Source organism: Perognathus longimembris, chromosome 16, assembly GCF_023159225.1.
Source record: "Perognathus longimembris pacificus isolate PPM17 chromosome 16, ASM2315922v1, whole genome shotgun sequence".
Taxonomy (NCBI): domain Eukaryota; kingdom Metazoa; phylum Chordata; class Mammalia; order Rodentia; family Heteromyidae; genus Perognathus; species Perognathus longimembris.
The window spans coordinates 55949539-55968465 of record NC_063176.1 but is presented as its reverse complement, the minus strand read 5'-3'; the positions used below and the strand labels follow the sequence as shown (position 1 = coordinate 55968465).

The window sequence follows — 18927 nt, the reverse complement described above, 5'->3', positions numbered from 1 at the left end:
GCGCCGTCGGCCACGCCGCAGCCCACGCCTGGGCACCGTGTTTACAGCAGCTGCCCACCTCGCTAGCCCCGGCCAAGGCGCAGACAGATCTGCAGGGGCCTTGCCCTTCGACGGCCACCTCGCCTTGGGTGGTTCTCTGTCCTTCTCCAGCCTCAGTTTCCCCACGTGTAGCCTGGGAGTAACACCTGCCATACAAGGCTCATGGGACAGCTACACAGTCGCTCACCTGGGCCGCGGGAATCTCCTCCGGTCTGCGGCCTCGGCCACAGGCTTCGTGTGTTGCTGAGCAGACTGGAATCGTCTGAGAAACCGGGCCTCTAAAATAAAGCCAAAGCAGGTGTTGCGAGGCAACCAGGGAGTCAGCCGTCCGTGCCGGCCGCCCCCGGGCCCACGAAGTCCCCGCACCGGGCTCCTTCCCTGGTCACACCAGCAATTCTCCAGTTCACAAGGACGCAGCTTCTCGCGCAGCAGGGCTGGGGGACCGAGTGTCGCCCCTCAAAGGGGCCTCTGTGCCCAGCCCCGCGGGCTTCACCAGGGAGGGGAAACGCAGGCTCAGGCTCCGTCTCTGCGTGGGAGCCAGCCGGAGGCCTGCCACCCCGGAGCACCCTTAAGAACACGGGTGACCCAGTGCCACCCGCCCTGCCCTTCACACAGACCCTCCCCCCCCCCCCCCCCGCCTCCGTGTTGGGAGGGGCAGGGAGGGGCCAGACGCCTCAGGGCCTCTGCACCTGCTGGACTTCACGGTGGCAAAGCCAGATCCTTTGCTAGTCTTGCTCTTGGCGGAATACACTGTCCCCTGCCTCAGGACCTTTGCACTCGTGGCTGCTCCCCGGGACCCAAGCACCCACCAGGCCGCTCCGGCGCTTCATTGTCTCCGTGGAAAGACAGGCACTGCTGCCTCGCCGGCACGGCTGGACACCACAAGCTCTCTGGTGGGCGTTCTGGCCGGCCCTTGTAGGGATGGGACCCCGAGGAGGGCGGGGTTTGCCTGATCGTTCACTGCTGCGCCCCGGTACCTGGGGCCACGGTGGGCACCTGTGCGGCTCTGCGAACACAAGCTTGGGTGCCCAGCCGCGGGCCCCAGGATGGTTGGGTGGGTGTCACCAAGTCGGGCTCCAGGCCCCTGAGGGCCTCGGACTACAGAAGAAGAGCGCGTCTCCCTGGGGAGATGAGTGTGGATCGCGCCAGGGCCCAGGGCGCAGCGCAGAAAGCCACGTAGGACGTGACACCTGCCGTCTCAGCAGAGGCCACTGGAGCGAAAGGACCTCTGGAGGCTTGCAGCCCAGGCAGGGGCTTTCCCTTTGTGAAGGAAGACCTTTGGCCAGAGAGGCAACGCCACTTGCCCAAGGGCACACAGCAGGCGGTGTGTGCGTGTGCGTGTGCGTGTGCGTGTGTGTGTGTGTGTGTGTGTGTGTCCGGGGCTGAATGCCGGGCAGGCTGGCCCGGCCTTGAAGGGAGCACTCTGGAAATCAGCTCTCTGCCCTCGGGTCCCCCTGCGCACTGAGAATGCAGGTGTCACGGAACATGGCTTTCCGGAGGTCGGAGGGGCGCTCCCACACTAGGGGTGCGGCGGGAGGAGAGGAACCCCATGCCTGGTTCCAGACAGGTAGCTATTCCTTTTTCCAGATTCCCCTTCTGCAGAAGGAGAAACAGCCGTCGTCCCTGGCTCCGGCGCCCTCCGGTGGCCGTGCGCTGCATTGCAACCGTTGGGATTCAAGTTAGGGGGCAAAGAGCTCAGGTGAAGTTCATTCAACCAGGGCCTGGTTTCTCGGACTCCCACAGGCCCAGGTACCCACCCATCCATCCTGGGATGACGTTCAGTGGAGGTGCTTGCCAAAACGCTCAGCCTGTCTGGGGAGACTTCGCGTCGGCGTTGTAACAAGCACCTCAGGAATCGGATCCTGGTGGGGCTGGGTCTCATCTTCATGTCACAGGAAGGGTGAGGCTGTGACTTCCCACAGACCCACACCGGCGGGACTCGCACCAAGGACCTGGTCATGTGGAGCGGGGCCCTCCCTCCCCGCAGACAGATAGGAGGTGGGTAGAACGTGTCACGGAGAGCCGGGCACCCGGGGCTCACACCCGGAACCCTCGCTACTTGAGAGGCTGAGGAGGATCCTGAAGCCATTCTGGGCAGGAGAGTCCATGAGACTCTCCTCTCCAAGTGACCACCAAAAAAGCTAGAAGTAGCGGTGCGGCAGCTAACGTGGCAGAGCGTCAGCTGTGAGGGAAAGAGCTCAGGGACGGCACGCAAGCCTGAGTTCCAGCCCCGGGACTGGCATTGGCACCCACAAAGACACAGATGCTCTCGCACTCGCGTGCACGCGCGCGCACACACACACACACACCGTTTTAATCCAGGCTGGAATCGCAGCATGTACTGAGATCCCCGTTTCACAGGCTGCAGCACTGAGGCCTTGAGGAGAGCCGTCCACGTGAATGTAGCGGCTCTCGCGGCTGAGAAGAGCTGGAAGGCTTCTCCACGGGACCCTGCTCGTGGCCTGGGGTCCGGTCAAGGCGAGCTGGTCCCCTTAGATGCGCAAGCGGTGGTCACAGGGCTGACACTGCTTTCTCTTTTTCTTTTTTTGTCATTTTGCGTGGCTTGAACTCAGGGCCTGGGTGCTTGCTGTCCTGGTGCCCAAGGCTAGGGCTCTACCCTTTGAGCCACAGCACCACTTCGGGTTTTCGAGTGGCTATTTGGGGGTAAGAGTCTCACGGGGACTTTTCTGCCCAGGCTGGCCTCCTACCACGATCCTCAGATCTCCGTCTCCCGAGTAGCTAGGATGACAGGCGTGAGCCACCAGCGCGGGACCTGCCCTCTCGGTACTGGTACTTTCTCTTCTTCCCAACCCAATCCTGTTGCTGTTCAGGACAGCAACATTTTCAGCTAAAACTACATCTCCCAGCCTCCATTGTGGCTAGGCGTGGCCGAGGGCTGCCATCTTGTTTCTGGAGGAGGATGGGTTTCTGCGTCTGTTAGTTATTTTCGGGAGGCCAGGCCCCTGCACCCCTTGTTTCCCGCTTGCTTGGTGTTCGGAAACAACATCGGATGTGGGGCAGCCCCCCCCCCCCCGGGGAGCAGTAACACGTGTGGAGAGGGGGAAGGTGGGAGGGGGCTGTGTAGAGAGAGCCCAGTCCCGGGTCCTCCCAGCCTGCCTTGCACATCACTGGGCTTTTCCTTCAGTGGGGAAGCAGCTGGCAGTGACACCCCTACTCAGGGACCATGAGGACCCCCCCCACTCATAGCTGAGTGCCCATTCCTAGACTGTACACCTACGGCAGGACCCCAAGGCCCCCCAGTGCACCCTGGCCAGCCTCCCCATGGTGGCACCCATTGCCTTTCCCTGAAGGGCCGCCCTGGCTTCTGTGTCCCCTCCCCTCCCCTCCCCTCCCCTCCCCAGGTGCAGCAGGCTGGAAGGACAAAGAACAAACCCTCCTGGGAGTCCTCCTGCATGAAGGGAGCCTGAAGGGAGCCGGCAGACAAACACCTCAGCCCAAGCCGTCAGGTGAGTCACACCGACGCCCACTTTTCCCGCACACACAGGTACCTCTCGTGGCCATCTTGCCTTTCTGCCTCTCCTCCCACAGCCCGACTCAGGACTGCCACCCGCCCACCCCTCCCTCTCACCTGCCCACCCTTTCTGATTGGGACCTCGGATGGCGGGCCCAGACACGCCAACTGTCCTGCTCCGCCGTCACCCCGAGGCCACGGGAATCGACGCCTGTCTTCATCATTCCCTAGAGAAAACCCAAGCGCGTCCCGAGTCGCCCAGCCCGGCCGCGGGGGAGGAGCCAGGCCTCCAACTCGGGGCCCCAGAGGAGGCTGGGGCCCCACGGCCACTCTGGCCTTTTGCTGGCTTTGACCAGAAGATTCCAGGCTGGCGGATGAAGGGACACCTGGGCCGCGGTAGCCCCGGACATCGTTTATTGAAGAAGAATGGACGTTCCAATGAGCGCACAGGGTGGCGAGTGCGTTTAGCCCGCAGACATGGCTAAGCTCCAGGTCTCTCTCCTCACCTCGGCCATGAGAGGTTCCAAGTTAAGGAGGTGACGGGGGAAACAGGGCGGAGGCCCCGGCGCGAGGGGGAGGCGGCCGGTAGTTCCCGTCGGGGATCCAGGACCTCCCTCGCTAGGCTGAGCGCGCGCAGGGCCTGTCCTTGGACGGGAAGACGTGCAAAGGCCAAGCCCTCAGCCCCGGCGTCTGCAGACCCAGGCTAAGGAGGTAAGCGCCCTTCCCTTCCGCGGTGGCTCGTCCAGCACGCCGCCACGTCCCCCGTGGCCCGTCACAGCCGGCGCAGGGCGCAGGGCGGGGCCCAGCCGCCGTCCGCTCCCCGCGCGCTCGAGACGCGGGCGGACGCGCTGTGCTCACACGCACGCCCAGGGTTTGCGTCCGGCGGTCAGTGGAGCGGCGTGGCGTCCCCGCGCGGGCCTGCGTTTCCTGGGCAGGGAGCGGACTTCACACCGCGGGGGTCGGGAGGAAGGAGGGAGCGCCCGCCGCGCCCGCCCGGCCCCGCCCCGCCCCGCCCCTGCCCGGCCCCGCCCCTGCCCGGCCCCGCCCCGCCCCGCCCGGCCCCGCCCCTGCCCGGCCCCGCCCCGCCCGGCCCCGCCCCACCCCGCCCCGCCCCGCCTGGCCCCGCCCCACCCGGCCCCGCCCGGCCCCGCCCCGCCCGGCCCCGCCCCGCCCGGCCCGGCCCCGCCCCGCCCGCCCGGCCCGGCCCCGCCCGGCCCCGCCCCACCCGGCCCGGCCCGGCCCCGCCCCGCCCGGCCCCGCCCCGCCCGCCCGGCCCGGCCCCGCCCCGCCCGGCCCCGCCCCACCCGGCCCGGCCCCGCCCCGCCCGGCCCCGCCCCGCCCGCCCGGCCCGGCCCCGCCCCGCCCGGCCCCGCCCCACCCGGCCCCGCCCCGCCCCACCCGGCCCCGCCCCGCCCCGCCCCGCCCCACTCACCCGCGTCCATCCCTGGCACGCTGAAGTGCGACAGCATGGACACCAGGTGCAGGCTCTCGAGCTCCTTCCCCAGGAGCGCGCCGTAGGTCCGGAGGCCCGCCAGCTCCACCTCCAGCCGCTGCTGGTGCCTCTGAAACGGCAGCCACAGGCTCAGCCAGAGCCGCGCGCGTGGGTGCGTGCGCGGCGGGCGTGGGAGGGGACACGCACGCGATGGAGGAGGAGGTGGGCGGACGAGCAGACGGACACGGGTGTAAACGCACAGGCAAGGACGTGGGTCGGTAACGGCAACAGGGAGGTGAGCAAATAGGTGCATTAGAAAAGAACGTAAGCATAAAGGAGTAAATAGCAGGGGTCAAGGGCTACTCCTGCAGGGCTAGCGAGAATCCAGAGGAGGCCATATCACACACCCCCCCAAGCCCAGGAGGCAGAGGGACCCCTCTCCCCCACCCCTATTCCCCTCTCCTTAGAGCTCTACCATGGCTCTATATCTCTCTCCCTCTCTCCCTTCCTTCCTTCCTTCCTCCCTTCCTTCCTTCCTTCCTTCCTTCCTTCCTTCCTTCCTTCCTTCTTCCCCCCTCCCTTCCTCCCTCCCTCCCCCCTCCCTCCTTCCCTCCCTCCTTCCTTCTTCCCTTCCTCCCTTCTTCCCTCTTTTCTTCCCTTCCTCCCCTCCTCTCTCTCTCTCCTCCTCCCCTTCCTTCCTTTCTGTCTTTCATGATGATACCAGTGTTTGAACTCAGGGCTTCGCATTTGCTTGGTTTGTTTGCTTATTCAGTGTTCTACCGCATGAACCGTGCCTCCGGCCTGGCTTTTTGCTGGTTGTTTCGGAGCCAGAATCTGGCTTTGAACCATGATCCTCAGATCTCAGCCTGATGAACAGCGAGGATTATAGGGGCGAACCGCCACAGTGGGCTCTTGTTCATTTAAATCCAACACTGTGTTCTGTAACAAGCAGCAGGAGAGGAGGCCGCTGCGCTCAGCAGACCCGGGGATGGTGGTGGTATCTTGGGGCACTCCGAAGTCTGGATGCGGGGTTCCCATCTGGTGATCTAAGGTGGCCACCCTGGAAACCTGCCAGGTACTGCCCTGAGTACCCCCCGGGTCCTGCCCCGCACTGTAAGTTTCCAGCCAGCGTGGGGGGGGGGGCTGCTGCACTAGCAGACCCCACCTCCTTTTACGAGTCGATGTCTTTAAAGTCCATGCTAGACACGTGGCAGGCGGAGGACGGCGCCAGGTGGGCCTGGCCTTCCGGGTGCGTGCGGTGTGGCCCGGGGTGACTGGCCTCGCACGACGTGGACGCAGTCCTTCAGACCGACGCAGAGCGAGACCGAGGACACAGCGCTGCCGTTCCCCCCGCGGGCCCCTCACCTGGTACTCGGCCAGCTGCCTCTGCAGGGCCTCCTGCTCCGCCGCGGCCCTCGCCAGCGCCCTCCGCAGCTCTCGGAGCTCCGCGTCCTTGACTGCAAGGGAGGGCGAGAGACGGCCGGCCGTGTGGTTCTCTCCGGGGCCAGAGCTCCCAGGCCTGGCTGTGTAGCCGCGCGCTAGTTACTTCTCCTCTCTGGGCTGCCTTTCCCTCATCTTTACCGGGAGGTGACCCCGGCCCTGTCAAGCAGGCCGACCTGGAAGTTCTTTTCTGTCGTAGTGTTTGTGTCTGACGACACGAGTGGATGTTTGCCTAGTGGAGAAACTGAGGCAGATGCAGAAAGAAAAGGAAAGCACGCAAGCCTCTCCTCCTGGCCCTGTAAAATAAGCTAGGATGGTGTTTGCTGACTGGCGGGGCGGGGGGGGGGGCTGGTGCCGGGGCGCAAGACACTCACGTCTCAGCAATTTAAAGATGAACTCCTGCCAGAAGCACATGTCCAGGGATGCAAAGCTCGTCTCGGGAATCAGGCCTCCGCCGGCCCGCTGGAGCATGGCGGGGCTCTCGGCCTCCTCTCCGGCCTCCGCTCCACTCGGATGCGGCTGCCCCTCCCCCTCCTCGCAGGGCTGGGCAAGCCTTGAGTGCTCCGAGGAGCCCCTCTTGAATCCTCCTAGGAAGCAACGACACCATCGAGTCGCTTAGTCCCCGTGCTTGAGGCCAGAAGTTCTGCTCAGCTGACTCTGCCCAGAGGAGGGACAGCCGCCTGCCCTACCTATTCATCCATCCATCCACCCCCCCATATCTCCATCCATCCATTCATCCATCTATCCATGTCTCCATCCATCCGTCCGTCCATCCATTCATGTCTCCATCCACCCACATTTCCATCCATCCATCCCTCCATCCATCCATGGCTGTATCCATCTGTCATCCATCTATCCACCCATCATGTCTCCATTTGTTCACCCATCCACATCTCCATATACTCATTTCTCTATCCCTCCATCCATCCGTCTCCATCCACCCATGTCTCTATCCATCTATCCTTCATCCATCCATCCATCCATTGATACATTTACTTGTGTATCCATCTACCCATCCACTCATTCATTTACCCATTCACCCACTCAAGTATGCATATTTAGATCCATCCATTCATCGATCCATTTACCTACTTATATCCATCCATCCACTCATTCATCTACCCATTCGCCCATTCATTCATCCACCCATGTATTCATAGTTACACCCATTCACCCATGTGTCCGTGTGTCCATCCATCCATGCATCCACCCACCCATGTATCATTATTTACATGCAGGACACCTCCCCACTCCATCAGGCCAGGTCACCCGGGAGGCCGAGCCCACGGCCGGGTTACCTGTGAGGTTGTGCAGGTGCTGCCTGCCCAGTAAGTGCTCCTTCTTGTTGTGCAGCGAGCTGAAGAACTGGCTGCAGGTGCGGCAGTAGAGGTCGCTGCTCTCGTCCTCCTGAGGACAGAAAGGGCTCAGGCGGGTACGTTGACAGCTCGTGTGGACCGGCTTCGGGACACAGGGTCTCAGGTGGGCGGCAAGCCGGCTGCCCCTCCCACCACGAACCCCCTTGCGCAGCTGAGGATGTCAGCCCTGTCACCGGGGGGGGGGGCGGGGAGGGAGGAAGGTCGGGTGCGTGGCATGGGGGTGCAGGAGGTGCAGAGCACTGTGTGAAGGGCATGCAGCCGTCCAGGCTCCTACGTACTTGCAGAGCTAGCTTGGAAATGTCAACCAAAATAAACTCGAGGAGTCATGAGGGCACACCCTCCGATCAAACTCTCCTTCGAGCCCCTGGGGACTGTAGGTCTGCGACTTTCTCCTCGGTGGCACACCCTGCGGCAGCTGATCTGAGCTGTGAGCGGCTGGGTGCCACGGGTCCTGCTGCCGGGAGATCTGGGGCCACCCTGTCCCCCCCCGCCTGTCCTCAGCACTCATCTACTGTCTCCCGAGCAGGGTCCAATAGCTGTAGGGCCCAGGAACTCGAGAAGAGGGCTCACACTCCGGCCGGGCCTGGGGGCCTTGCTCCAGCAATCCAGCTCCCTGAGCCTGTGTGTTAGAGTCCCTGGGCTTCTGTCACCATGGCCACCCACCTGGGGGGCCTAAGCCACAGCGATGTACTGTCGCATGGTTCTGGGAGCCGGAAGCCCCTCCTCAGTCAGTTTGAGCATCGTCTCCCCCCCTCCGGTGGCACATTCCAGGGTTCCCCACTGTTGCCCCGTCAGCTTCCTTTCTGCCTCTTCTCTTGTAAGGACCCCAGTGATCATGGTCCCCCCATCTAAGATCCTTAACTTGACTCCTATTATCCATTTCCTCAAAGACTCCCCACCCCGTGCCACGTGAGACAGCAACCCCAGGAAGAGCACAGGGATGAGTTGGGGGTCGTCAGTTTGCAGCCCATCTTTCCAAACGATGCTGGCTTTTCTCCCCTCCCAGGACTTACGTCCACTGCTGACAGGTCGAGGTCCTGGTGCTCAAGTTCACTGCCAGGGGTCCCCAGTCCTGGTGGAGAAACAAAGGGCATTGCCACTTAAGCTGGGCCCTGGTGGCTCACACCTGCAATACCAGCTGCTCAGGAGGCCGAGAGCAGAGGACTGAAGTTCACAGCCAGCCTACGGAAGAAAACTCTGAACCAACCAAAAAGCTGGAAGGGGAGCTGTGGCTCAAGCGGTAGAGCACCAGCCTTGAGGAAAAGAGTCAAGAGAGAGCATGAGGCTGTGAGTTCAAGCCCAAGGACTAGTGTACATGCAGGAGCGCACGCGCGCGTGCACACACACACACACACACACACACAGGGTTTGTCTCAGCAAAAGGCTCCACCATCTTTGGGGCAAGAGTCGGAAGTTTTGAGGCCTTCTCTGGCTGCCAGCTCCCTGCTGAGCCCCGCTGCCTGCCAGAGACCCATGCCCGGCCCCAGCCCCTTAGCTTCCGCCCAACTCTCAAGGTCGCATAAAATCAAGTAACGGAGACCTGCTCCCTGCTCCCCAGCGCCTAGCCAGCGCCGGCGTGGCGGGAAGATGAGGAGAAACAGAAACCCAGGAAAGCAGTCTTCCAATAGGGTGGAATGTCGGTGATATTTTCCGATCTATATTATGGGCCTCGCTATTATATTATCATAGGGATTTAACACCTGGCAATCGTTTGTCTGTTTAAAAGCCAAGCTGTGCCAGAGTGGTCTCTCTTCAACACGCTGCAGGTTTTCTCAGGAGGACGATTTACAGTCACCGGGGAGGCAGCTCCAGGGCTGCCGTGGGGATGGAGAAGGAAGCCGGGCTCTGCGGGGCTCCGAGGTTTTAGGGAGGAGGTTTTAGGGAGCACGCAGGAGCTAGGGGTGCGGCAGTTTGGGGGCCCAGGCCCACATGCGTGGAGGCGTGAGATCCGAGGCCCCCTCTGCTGGGTTCTGGGACCGTCTGGGAAGGGCACTGTGCCAGGACCGTCGCCTCCTTTCCCTTTCCCAGGCCCCAACGCTCGCCAAGGCCCCCCCAGCTCTGCTGGCTCGCGGGAAGGGACGCCCCCGGCTCCAATCTGTCGGACTTAACCCCCTCGCAGGGTGACCCAGTGGAGGCCCCCGGCCCCGCGTGGATGCAGGGGAGGTGACACACTCGGGGAGCCCCCGGCCCGGCCCAGGGGAGGGGCTCCTTCCCACCGCCTTACCGCCCAGCGCCCTGTGGGCCGCCCGCCTCCGAAGGAAGGCCCGGTAAGCCTCGGAGCGCTTGTAGGCCTGCAGCTCCCGAAGGTAGCGCTGCTTGTCCTCGTCCGCCTCCTCTACGTACCTCTGGAGGAAGAAGAAGATGGAGGCCGAGGCTCCCGTCCCAACCCCCACGGCTCCGGGGACCTGAGCTTGGCTTTGGCTTTCACAGCTCCGGGGACGGGGACCCCACTGCCCTGCGAGACACGTGGAAAGCTCTCCGTCCATCCTGCTGACCGGGCCCGAGGGCTGCGGGGAAGCCGGGAGCCCCGTTACCCGCCCCTGAGGGACACTCGACTTCTGTGAAATGAGCTCTTTTCCCTGAGCAAGGCAGGGGCGAAGCAGAGGTGCTGGGCCCCAGGGAGCCCTTCCCCACAAATCCGGCCCCATGGAGCAGCCTGGAATAGCTCGTCCTCAGGGTGCCCTGGTGTCCCCAGCCCCTGGGCAGGCCTGGGGGAGCAGCTTCTGGAGACAAAAGGGCTCCTTGGGAGAACTGATTTGCAACATGTCTCCCCTGCCACCCCTTTCAGAGGCACTGGCTAGCAGCCTGCACTGCGCTGGCTCCACCCACCCCCGCCCGCCCCCAGCCCTGCTCTGAGACGGGGGAGAGGCCTGGCTGGCTTGGTCTAAGTCCCACAGGGAAACCTCAATTTACCTTGATCTGTTCTAGAATATTCTCTATTTACCCACACATGCCTCATGGCCTGGCCATCCTGCCTGACCTGCCTAGGAGACACAGCAGGAACAAAAGGAACCACTGGGGGCCGGGAATATGGCCTAGTGGTAGAGTGCTTGCCTCCTATACATGAAGCCCTGGGTTCGATTCCCCAGCACCACATATACAGAAAACAGCCAGAAGTGGCGCTGTGGCTCAAGTGGCAGAGTGCTAGCCTTGAGCAAAAAAGAAGCCAGGGACAGTGCTCAGGCCCTGAGTCCAAGCCCCAGGACTGAGGAAAGAAAAAAAAAAAAAAGGAACCACTGGTCAGTGGCTGGAGGTTGAGGGAGAAGCACCACCCATGCCTGCATTCCAGAAGGTTCCTTTCCTGGCTCCAGTGTGAGTGACGGGCAAGGAGAGCTCAGCCCACCCAGGCCGGGGCCTCGCCTCACTCACTCCGCCAGGCAGCCAAGCCTTACCTGCTTTTTCTCCTGCGCCAGCTGTGCCCACTGAGCAGCCAGCAGCTTGGTGATCTCCGTGAAAGGCAGGTCGGGGTGGGCGGCGCGCAGCTGGCGTCTCTGTTCATTCAGGAATATCACGTACCTGCACCGAGAGGAACACGCAGAGCAACACGCGTCACCGCCCTGGCCGACCGCGTCTGCTGCCGGCTTTCCTCGCACAGCGAGCTGGGCTTCTGGCCAGAGTCAACCCAAGCAGCAAGACGGAGAGGCTAACACAGAAGGAAAGTGACTCGTCTGGTTTTCGCCCGGGTTCTGGGGGGAGGGCAAGGATTCAGAACGGGCCAGGAGAGCCCGTGCCACCACGTGCTCCAGGCCGGGCCCTGCCTTCTGCAGGCAGTCCCGTAAGCCGCCCGAGCCTCAGTTTCTCCCTCTGCATAAATGGGCATGGCACACTGTGTGCAGCACTGCGTTCAGGCCTCCTTTCCTGATGAAAAAACACTTTGGTATTCTGAGGGACAGCGACGGGGACAGGCGGCTAACACCTGTCTTCAGACCAAATAGTCTTGCCCTGTGGGTTATGGGAACATAGACAGAAAAGACCTTCCATTCCCAAACTGTGTACACCCCGCAGAGAGGAGAAACTCTGCACGCTTGGAGAGGGGAGTCCAGGGCTACTCGGGGCAGTGGCCGGCGGTGGCAAGGGACAAGGACGCTGGATAGGGAGTTGAGCCTGGCTGTTCCCAGCCACAGAGCACCCGTGCCTTCCCACCTGGGGTAAAAACCACACCCACCTTCCCTCCTCCATCCTGTCCTGTCTGTGACTCTAGCCCAGGTCTTCCCGGCGCTGACCTTAGAACCAAACAGCCCTGCCTTCATCCAGCAGTGTGTCAGCCGATCACAACCTAGGGCTCTAAGTGAACCAGGCGGGGCCTGGTTTCGCCACCCGGCCGCTCCCACAACCTTCTCCCGCGCGACCTCCCCACATCTCACCCTGTGGTGGGCGCACGAGGCACAGACAGGTCCCGAGGGGGCTTCCTCTTCTTGCCTCTGGGCCAGCCCCCTTTCCTTCTCTGAAACAGAAACCCACAGAGGAAGAGCTGAGCGTGGGCAGCCGGGACTGCACAGGACGCAACGACAATGACAAACCCACCACCTCCTGGCCAACCTCCTCCGCAGGGAGGGGGTGGCTAGTTCCTGCAGGGAAACTGAGGCACAGAGACATGCAATGGCTGCCCAGTGTCACCCAGCAGGGGGGATAAGACCTTCCTTCATGTACGAGGCTCCACTGGAAAAGCAGCCCAGATTAGGTCTAAATTGTCAGAAAAACAGCGCTGACACCAGTCTTCAAACCAAAGGGCCTGATGGACGGGGCCCACCTCGGTGCGGGGTGGAGGGGGGGGGGCTGATCCCTCTCTCTCTCCACCACCGCTCTGGCTTCCAGGTTTCCAAATGGCCTCACAGACATGTCTGCCTTGGCCTGAGCAGGTCAGCGTCCAGTGGCTGGGAGCCGCTGCCACCGCCAGCCAAGCCCACTGTGCAGAGGACCACAGACGGGCAGCGTCTGGGGATCAAGGGGCAGGCAGACAAGGCTCAGAGCAAGCAAGGAGGCAGCGTGGTACCGGGTATGTTCATGAGCCGGCGCTGCCAGGATGTGCGGCCCAGGTACAGGGCAGGCATGAGGCGAATTGGCAGTCTTGTTGGCTCGGTGCTGTACAGACAGACGTCTGTGAGCGACTGGCCGCGGCTTTCAGCACCTTGGAGAGCGCCCAGGCTTTCCCGCCGGCAGGCTCCAGGAATCCGAGCCTCACATCCATCACTTGTAAGCAAGCCTTACCCTCCCGTGTCACCGAAAGTCACGCAGGAAGATGGCAGCTCCGCCCCTGCGGCCCCCCACGGTCATCTAAGGTCAAACAGGACACGGGCCGGGTCACCTCTCCCTCCCGGAGGCCTCCTTGTCCCCAGAAGTGTTTTGTGTCATCAAGAGTCTCCACAACTGAGTATTTGCCACAAATCCAAACCAACATTGCCCTGGGCCCTTTGTCCCAGCCTCTATTGAAATCCTTCCCCACTGTTCTGGAAGCCACAGTTACAAGACAAAGGCACTGGGGAAGGCAGCAGGGAGATGTTATTTGCCCCCCCCCCCCCGCCCCCGAAGCTTTCTGTTACTGTTGAATTCCTTGTGCAAGATTTATAGATTAAATTGCCTCTGTCCTACACAGAGCCAGGCTCCTCGCCAGCTCAGGATCTTCTGGTTGTGGACAGTGAGTGCCACACCCTTGGGTACTTCAGCTACAAAGGAAATGAGAGAGAGAGAGAGAGCTGAGCAAGAGAGAATGGCTTTCTAAAAAGAGTGCAGCTGGAAGCAGAGCAGAAAATCAACTAAGGGGCAAAATTCAAGGAGAAAAAAGCTGTATTCTGGAAGATTCTCTGCCTGCATTGACCTTTCTGGCTCACATTTCTGCTGACGGAGTATATTGGTCATTTGGCCTCACACACAGGGTTTTGTTTCACAACTACAGCCTCACGGGGAGTCCGCAGGGGCTCCGGTAATAGCACACTCTGCCCCAGCCCTGCCACACGCCTCCTCAGCCCCTTCATCTCTGCAGTGTCCAGAAGGACGAGAGGCAGCCACGGCGACACCTAACGTAGTGTTTGTGAAAGGGTTGGAGGTGGAGCGGGAACACATGTGTGTTCTCCGTCCTTGTCCTTGTCAGTGAGGAAAAAGACCTATGTGGAGGCTGGGTAGAGTGGCTCGGGTCTGTGATCCGAGCTACTCAGGAGGTGGAGATCTAGAATATGGCGTCTCAAGGTCACCGAGGGCCAAAAGTGAGCGAGACTCCATCTCAACGAGTGGGCCAGGCATGGTGCACACTCACGAGCCCAGCTACGTGAGAGGCCTAGGTAGAAAGATCTCTGTCAGAGGCCAATCCTGGCTGAACACTAAATGACCCTACCTGAACAATAACGAAAACAAAAACGGTTTGGTTGTGCCTCCCACGATAGCATTCCTGCCTAGCAAGCTGGAGATCCTAAGTTCAAACCCCAGTACCGCCAATAAAAAGAAGAGACTCAAGTAGAGGCCAACAAGCGGGGTTTTACGGGTGAATGGTTTTCCCATCTCCATTCCTTCACTTGGGGGCCACGGGCCCGGCCTGGATGCTGCCTAATCCTGGCCTCTGTGGACTTGGGGCTGACAGCCATCTGGAGGTAGGGCTTTAGGAGGGAGGTAGTCCAGGTTAGCGGAGGTCAGAGGGTGGGGCTCTAACACCAGATGAATCCTCTATGGAGGACTCTGTGTCTTCCTCAGCTCCCCTCCCTCCCCCTGCCCTCTCCCTTCACTGTCTCTCCCTTCTTCCTGGACCAGCACCTATGCCCTGTCCTTCCAGCCTCCAGAGCTGTGAGGTCGTCCCGGTGTGTGGGTGGACAACGCAAGCCCCCACGCTCTCACTTGGCTTCCTCGCTCATAGCCGGTGCTCTATCACTCGAGTCACACCTCCAGCCCCGCATTGCGCTGGTTAATTTGAGATGGAGTCTTGTGGACCTTCCTGCCCAGGCTGGCTTCATGCTATGAGCCGCCAGGTCTCAGCCTCCTGAGTGGCTAGGATTTCAAGTGTGAGCCTCTGGACCCTTCCCTTCCCTTCCCTCCTTCCTTCCCTTCCCTTCCTTCCCTTCCTTCCTCCCTCCCTCCCTCCCTCCCTCCCTTCCTTCCTTCCTTCCTTCCTTCCTTCCTTCCTTCCTTCCTTCCTTCCTCCCCTTCCTCCCCTTCCTTCCTTCCTTCCTTCCTTCTTTCCTTCCTTCCTTCCTCCCTCCCTCCCTCCCTCGTTCCCTCCCTCCCTTCTTTCTTTCTTTCTTTCTCTCTCTCTCTCTTTCTTTCTTTCTTTCTTTCTTTCTTTCTTTCTTTCTTTCTTTCTTTCTTTCTTTCTTTCTTTCTTCCTCTCTTTCTTTCTTTCTTTGTGTTGGCACTGGGGCTTGAACTCAAGGCCTCCCACTCTCTCTTGCTTTTTGGCTCAAGGTGGGCTCTGTACCATTTGAACCACACTTCCCCTTTTGGCCTTTTGCTGGTTAATTGGACTTAAAGGTCTCGTGGATTTTTCTGCTGGCTTCAGACCGCAAAGCTCTGTCCCCGCTGTTCCTCTGGATGTCATCGTTTTTAATAGAGGGCCCCTGCCTGTTTCAGGCTGGTGCCAATGGGAGGTCCCCGACATCCAGTGGGGAGCTGGGTATGGTGAAGGCACGGGTCGGATCCCGGGTGCCGGCTGTCAAGATTCAAGTCCCAATGACTCCCTGTTCTGGCTGTGAAACCTTGGGCACGCGCCCAGCCTCTCTGGGGCACGGAGCTCTCTCTCACCTCCGGGACCGGGGACAGGGTGAGCGAGGCCCTCAGGGCCCAGCCCCGAGCACTGCACTTGCCTTTGGCTCCTCTGCGTCCTGCTCCTTGGGCACAGGCAGAGATGCCGGGTCCTGGCAGCGGGCCTGGAGCACGGAGTTCCCGGGGGGTGGTTCACACGGCACGTGCAGGGCTGGGAAGAAGTAACTGGCGATCTCTACAACAAGAAACAGCCCGTGAGGTCAGAGGCTCTGAGCCCCGGCCGCCCGCCACCCGCGAGCCCATGCGCATAGGCCGCCCACGTGTGGCCGGGACATTCTGGATGTTCCCAGGTGACCGTGAAGGTGGGAACTTGAATCCAGCGTCCCTGCTGGACACGACTGGCCGGCTGCTCAGGTAGGCCGGTGTGCGGAAGCAAGCCACGTTCTGACAAGCGGGAAGGTTCAAACACCAGCTTCGTGCGAGAGCGGCTCATGTCGTGCGTGGGACTCCAGCGACGGAGAGAGCTACGTACAGACCCACGCTACGGGGCAGCGCAAGGCCCGTGCGTGTAACACGCCGGTGCCCTTGGGCAGGCTGCGCGGGCCTCCCGGGCTGACATTCCGAGGAGCCGGCTGAGCAGCACGGTCAGCTGACACGGCAGAAGGCTTCTCCACCGGTGCCTGTGCAGCTGTCACTTGAAATGTCAAGAGCGGACCGAGGTCAAGTTGCTCCCCCAGCTCCTCAGGAAGGAGGCGGGGCGGGGTCATGACCTTGCTCTACGCCTGGAGGGGTGGCTCTGAGAACCTCGCAGAGCTCAGACCCATCAGAGGCACGGGGCGCACGCAGGAGCCCACGGGGAGACCTGGGCAGGGAGCAGCAGGGAGCCAGGTCCAGAACCACAGAGGTGGAAAGAGGTCAGGTGAGGTCTTGAACTCAGGGCTCCCGGCGGCCCATCCTCCCCCACCCCATCATGGCCCTTCTCACTGAATGGGGCAGCAAGAGTTCCCAAGGTCAGAGCCGCCAAGTCCCACCAGGGCCCCAGACCTCTACTTAAGCCACGAAGCAGAGACCAGCTCCCTGCCACACTGTTCCAGCATCGTCCTGGCTCCATCTGGCCCCATGACCCGGCACGGGTGGTCCTGGAGTTGGACTTCAGCACCTCGTGCTTGCGAGGCAGGCCTTCTCCCGTGAACCATGCTTCCAGTCCTTTTGTGAACTGATTATTTTTGAGACAGAGTCTCAGGTCCTGCCCGGGCCTGTGCTGGGACCATAATCCTCCTAGTGTAGGTTTACCATCGTAGCTGGGGTGACAGCCATAAAGCACCACACTCAGCTTCTGTGAAGACAGTGTGTCACAGCCACCTGGAGTGAAGGCCATTCCTTCTGGCACAGGAGGCTCCCAGGGACCGGGTCTCGCTTCTCCAGCCCCCCACACCGGAGGCTTCCAGAGGCGGGGCCTCCAGTCCCACATACCTCCAACCCCTGTGACTGCCTCCCAAGAGTGGTGATGAAACACCACGGTCAGACCCTGATTTTACACATCATTACCCATTGGACCCTCACCTCTACGCTTAGTACTATGGCCACATACAATAATCAATTTTACAGACAGAGAAACAAGTTCCTGGAGGACTGTGGCTTCTCACCAGGACAGGGGCGGACAGGAGCCCCACCCCCACCCCTGCCTGCTTTCTCCCTCCTTCCAGTTACTGCGCAGACAAGTAGACGTCCTCTCCCATTCAATGGAGCCCGCTCCAACTCTCCCCACTTTCCCCCTTCCCAGGGGTCCAGGCAGAGCCCACCCTTCTGCACTGGGCTAGATTGCCTCTAGCTGGCTCATTTGTTCTGCAGACAGACATTGTATGGGAGTATGGGGGTATTCTGTCCCTGGAAGGGGCAACCAATATACCAGTGGGCAGGGTCATAGGGCCTGCAGGAGATTCAGTCAGCCCTAATCTTAGTTCTAGGGGTAGCAGGAGATGGGAATACAGTGACTTGCCTAATATTCATTTTTTGCCGGTACTGAGACTTGAAGTCAGGACCTTGGGCTCACTCAGCTTTGTTGTTCTCAGCTAGCACTCTACCACTTGAGCCATGCGTCTGGTATCCCTTTTTGCTGCTTAATTGGAAATTGGAGTTTCTTGGATTCTTTCTGGCTTCAATTCCTGATCTTCAGATCTCACCCTCCTGAGTAGCTGGGATCGTGTCCTGTGATCCTGGGACTTGGCAATATTTTTCTATGAATTATGGGTAAATGGAGGCTCAGGAATACTTCATGACTTGCTCAAGATCTCTGATCCAGATGAATAGTGCCCCCACCCCCCCCTCCCGCCCAGCCCAGGCCTCTAGATGCTGGACAGGCTACCCAGGCTTTGCAACCAGCTCTGTTGCTTAGCCACACCATTAGATTCCCCCTCCTGTGAGAAGGAGCTGTTAGTAGGGGGCACTGAGGATTAATGGATTGTGCCAAGCCTGGCACCCAGGGGGAGGCAATAGCCAGGACAGGGGTCATTCCAACTCCGCTGCCCACAGAGATTGAGTTCATCTCGGGGACCAGACTGCTGCGTGACTGGCAAGGACAGCAGCACTGGCCAGGATCTAAGGAGGCCTTTTCCTTGGTTATCTCACAAGGGCAGGGCTGGGGAGGGAGGGTCCCCATGCTAAGGGAAGTTCTACCAGCTACCAGCAGCAATGTCAACATCAGCCCGGCAGGCACTGTATGTAGGCTGACACCCACTGACCTTGATGCCAATACGGTTTTCACCGTTAACCCCCTGAGGTCCCCCTCGGTGGGCCACTGGCCCCCCTTGGTTTCTGCTTGGGATTTGGGCCAGTCCCCCTGTTAGCTCACTGTGGGCGGTGCACAGGACAGGCAGGCACCAGTGACCCAGCAGGGCGCACAGCCAGGGCCACATCCTGGCAACTGCTCTCAGGACAAGAGTGACAGCGCATCGTCCCCGCCCCCTGCCCCCTCCGGTGGCAGTGCGTGCGGGGGTGGGGGGGGCGGGGAGGGGGCCTGCAACAGGACTGAGCCCCGTCGTGTGTGTGTAGGGGGGGGTTCCCTGCTGGGGTGCGGGCCTGCGGGTCACCACCAGGCCCTGCAGACCGCCCAGCTCCGCACGCCCCTCCCCCACCCCTCCAGCGACGCCCCACCCCCACCCACCCCGGGGAGTGAGAGGCGGGTGCCACAAACGCGGGGGGCGGGGAGGGGGGGGGGAGAAACGCAAGTCCAGCCACTGACCCGCTGCCTGGGCACCGTCCCGCTCCATGTCTCCAGCCGGCACGGGGGCCGCCGCCCCGCCCTGCCCCAAGCTGTGCCCGGGGGAGGCGTGCCCAGCTGCGGTGGAGAGCGCGGTGGTTCCTCCCGCCACTCCCAGGCCCGGTCCCGGGCGGGCGGGCGGGCGCAGGTGGGTGCAGGCCTCGCGGCTGGCAGCTGGCTTTGCGCACAGCGGGGTGGGCGTGGCCGGGAGCCCGGAGGCCCCGCC

General features: G+C 61.6%; 1 protein-coding gene across 1 annotated transcript; it reads right to left on the bottom strand.

Moving 5' to 3' along the window:
• Nucleotides 1-4113: 4113 nt before the first annotated feature.
• LOC125364768 lies at nucleotides 4114-18825 on the bottom strand. Its single transcript, XM_048364451.1, has 11 exons — nucleotides 18684-18825; nucleotides 15544-15677; nucleotides 12124-12203; nucleotides 11152-11275; nucleotides 9984-10104; nucleotides 8773-8831; nucleotides 7682-7790; nucleotides 6758-6970; nucleotides 6309-6400; nucleotides 4944-5073; nucleotides 4114-4438 (listed from the first exon to the last, which is right to left on the bottom strand). Exons 1-11 carry the CDS (start codon nucleotides 18709-18711, stop codon nucleotides 4398-4400), a joined length of 1131 nt encoding a protein of 376 aa, XP_048220408.1. The 5' UTR covers nucleotides 18712-18825; the 3' UTR covers nucleotides 4114-4397.
• Between the last annotated feature and the right edge of the window lie 102 nt (nucleotides 18826-18927).

Coding starts and splice junctions, on each gene's coding strand:
- LOC125364768 (XM_048364451.1), bottom strand. CDS start 18,711: ATGGAGCGGGACGGTGCCCAGGCAGCGG. Junction 11,276..12,123: donor CCTCGTGCGCCCACCACAGG/GTGAGATGTGGG, acceptor CTCTCGGTGCAG/GTACGTGATATTCCTGAATG. Junction 7,791..8,772: donor TCGACCTGTCAGCAGTGGAC/GTAAGTCCTGGG, acceptor TTCTGTCCTCAG/GAGGACGAGAGCAGCGACCT.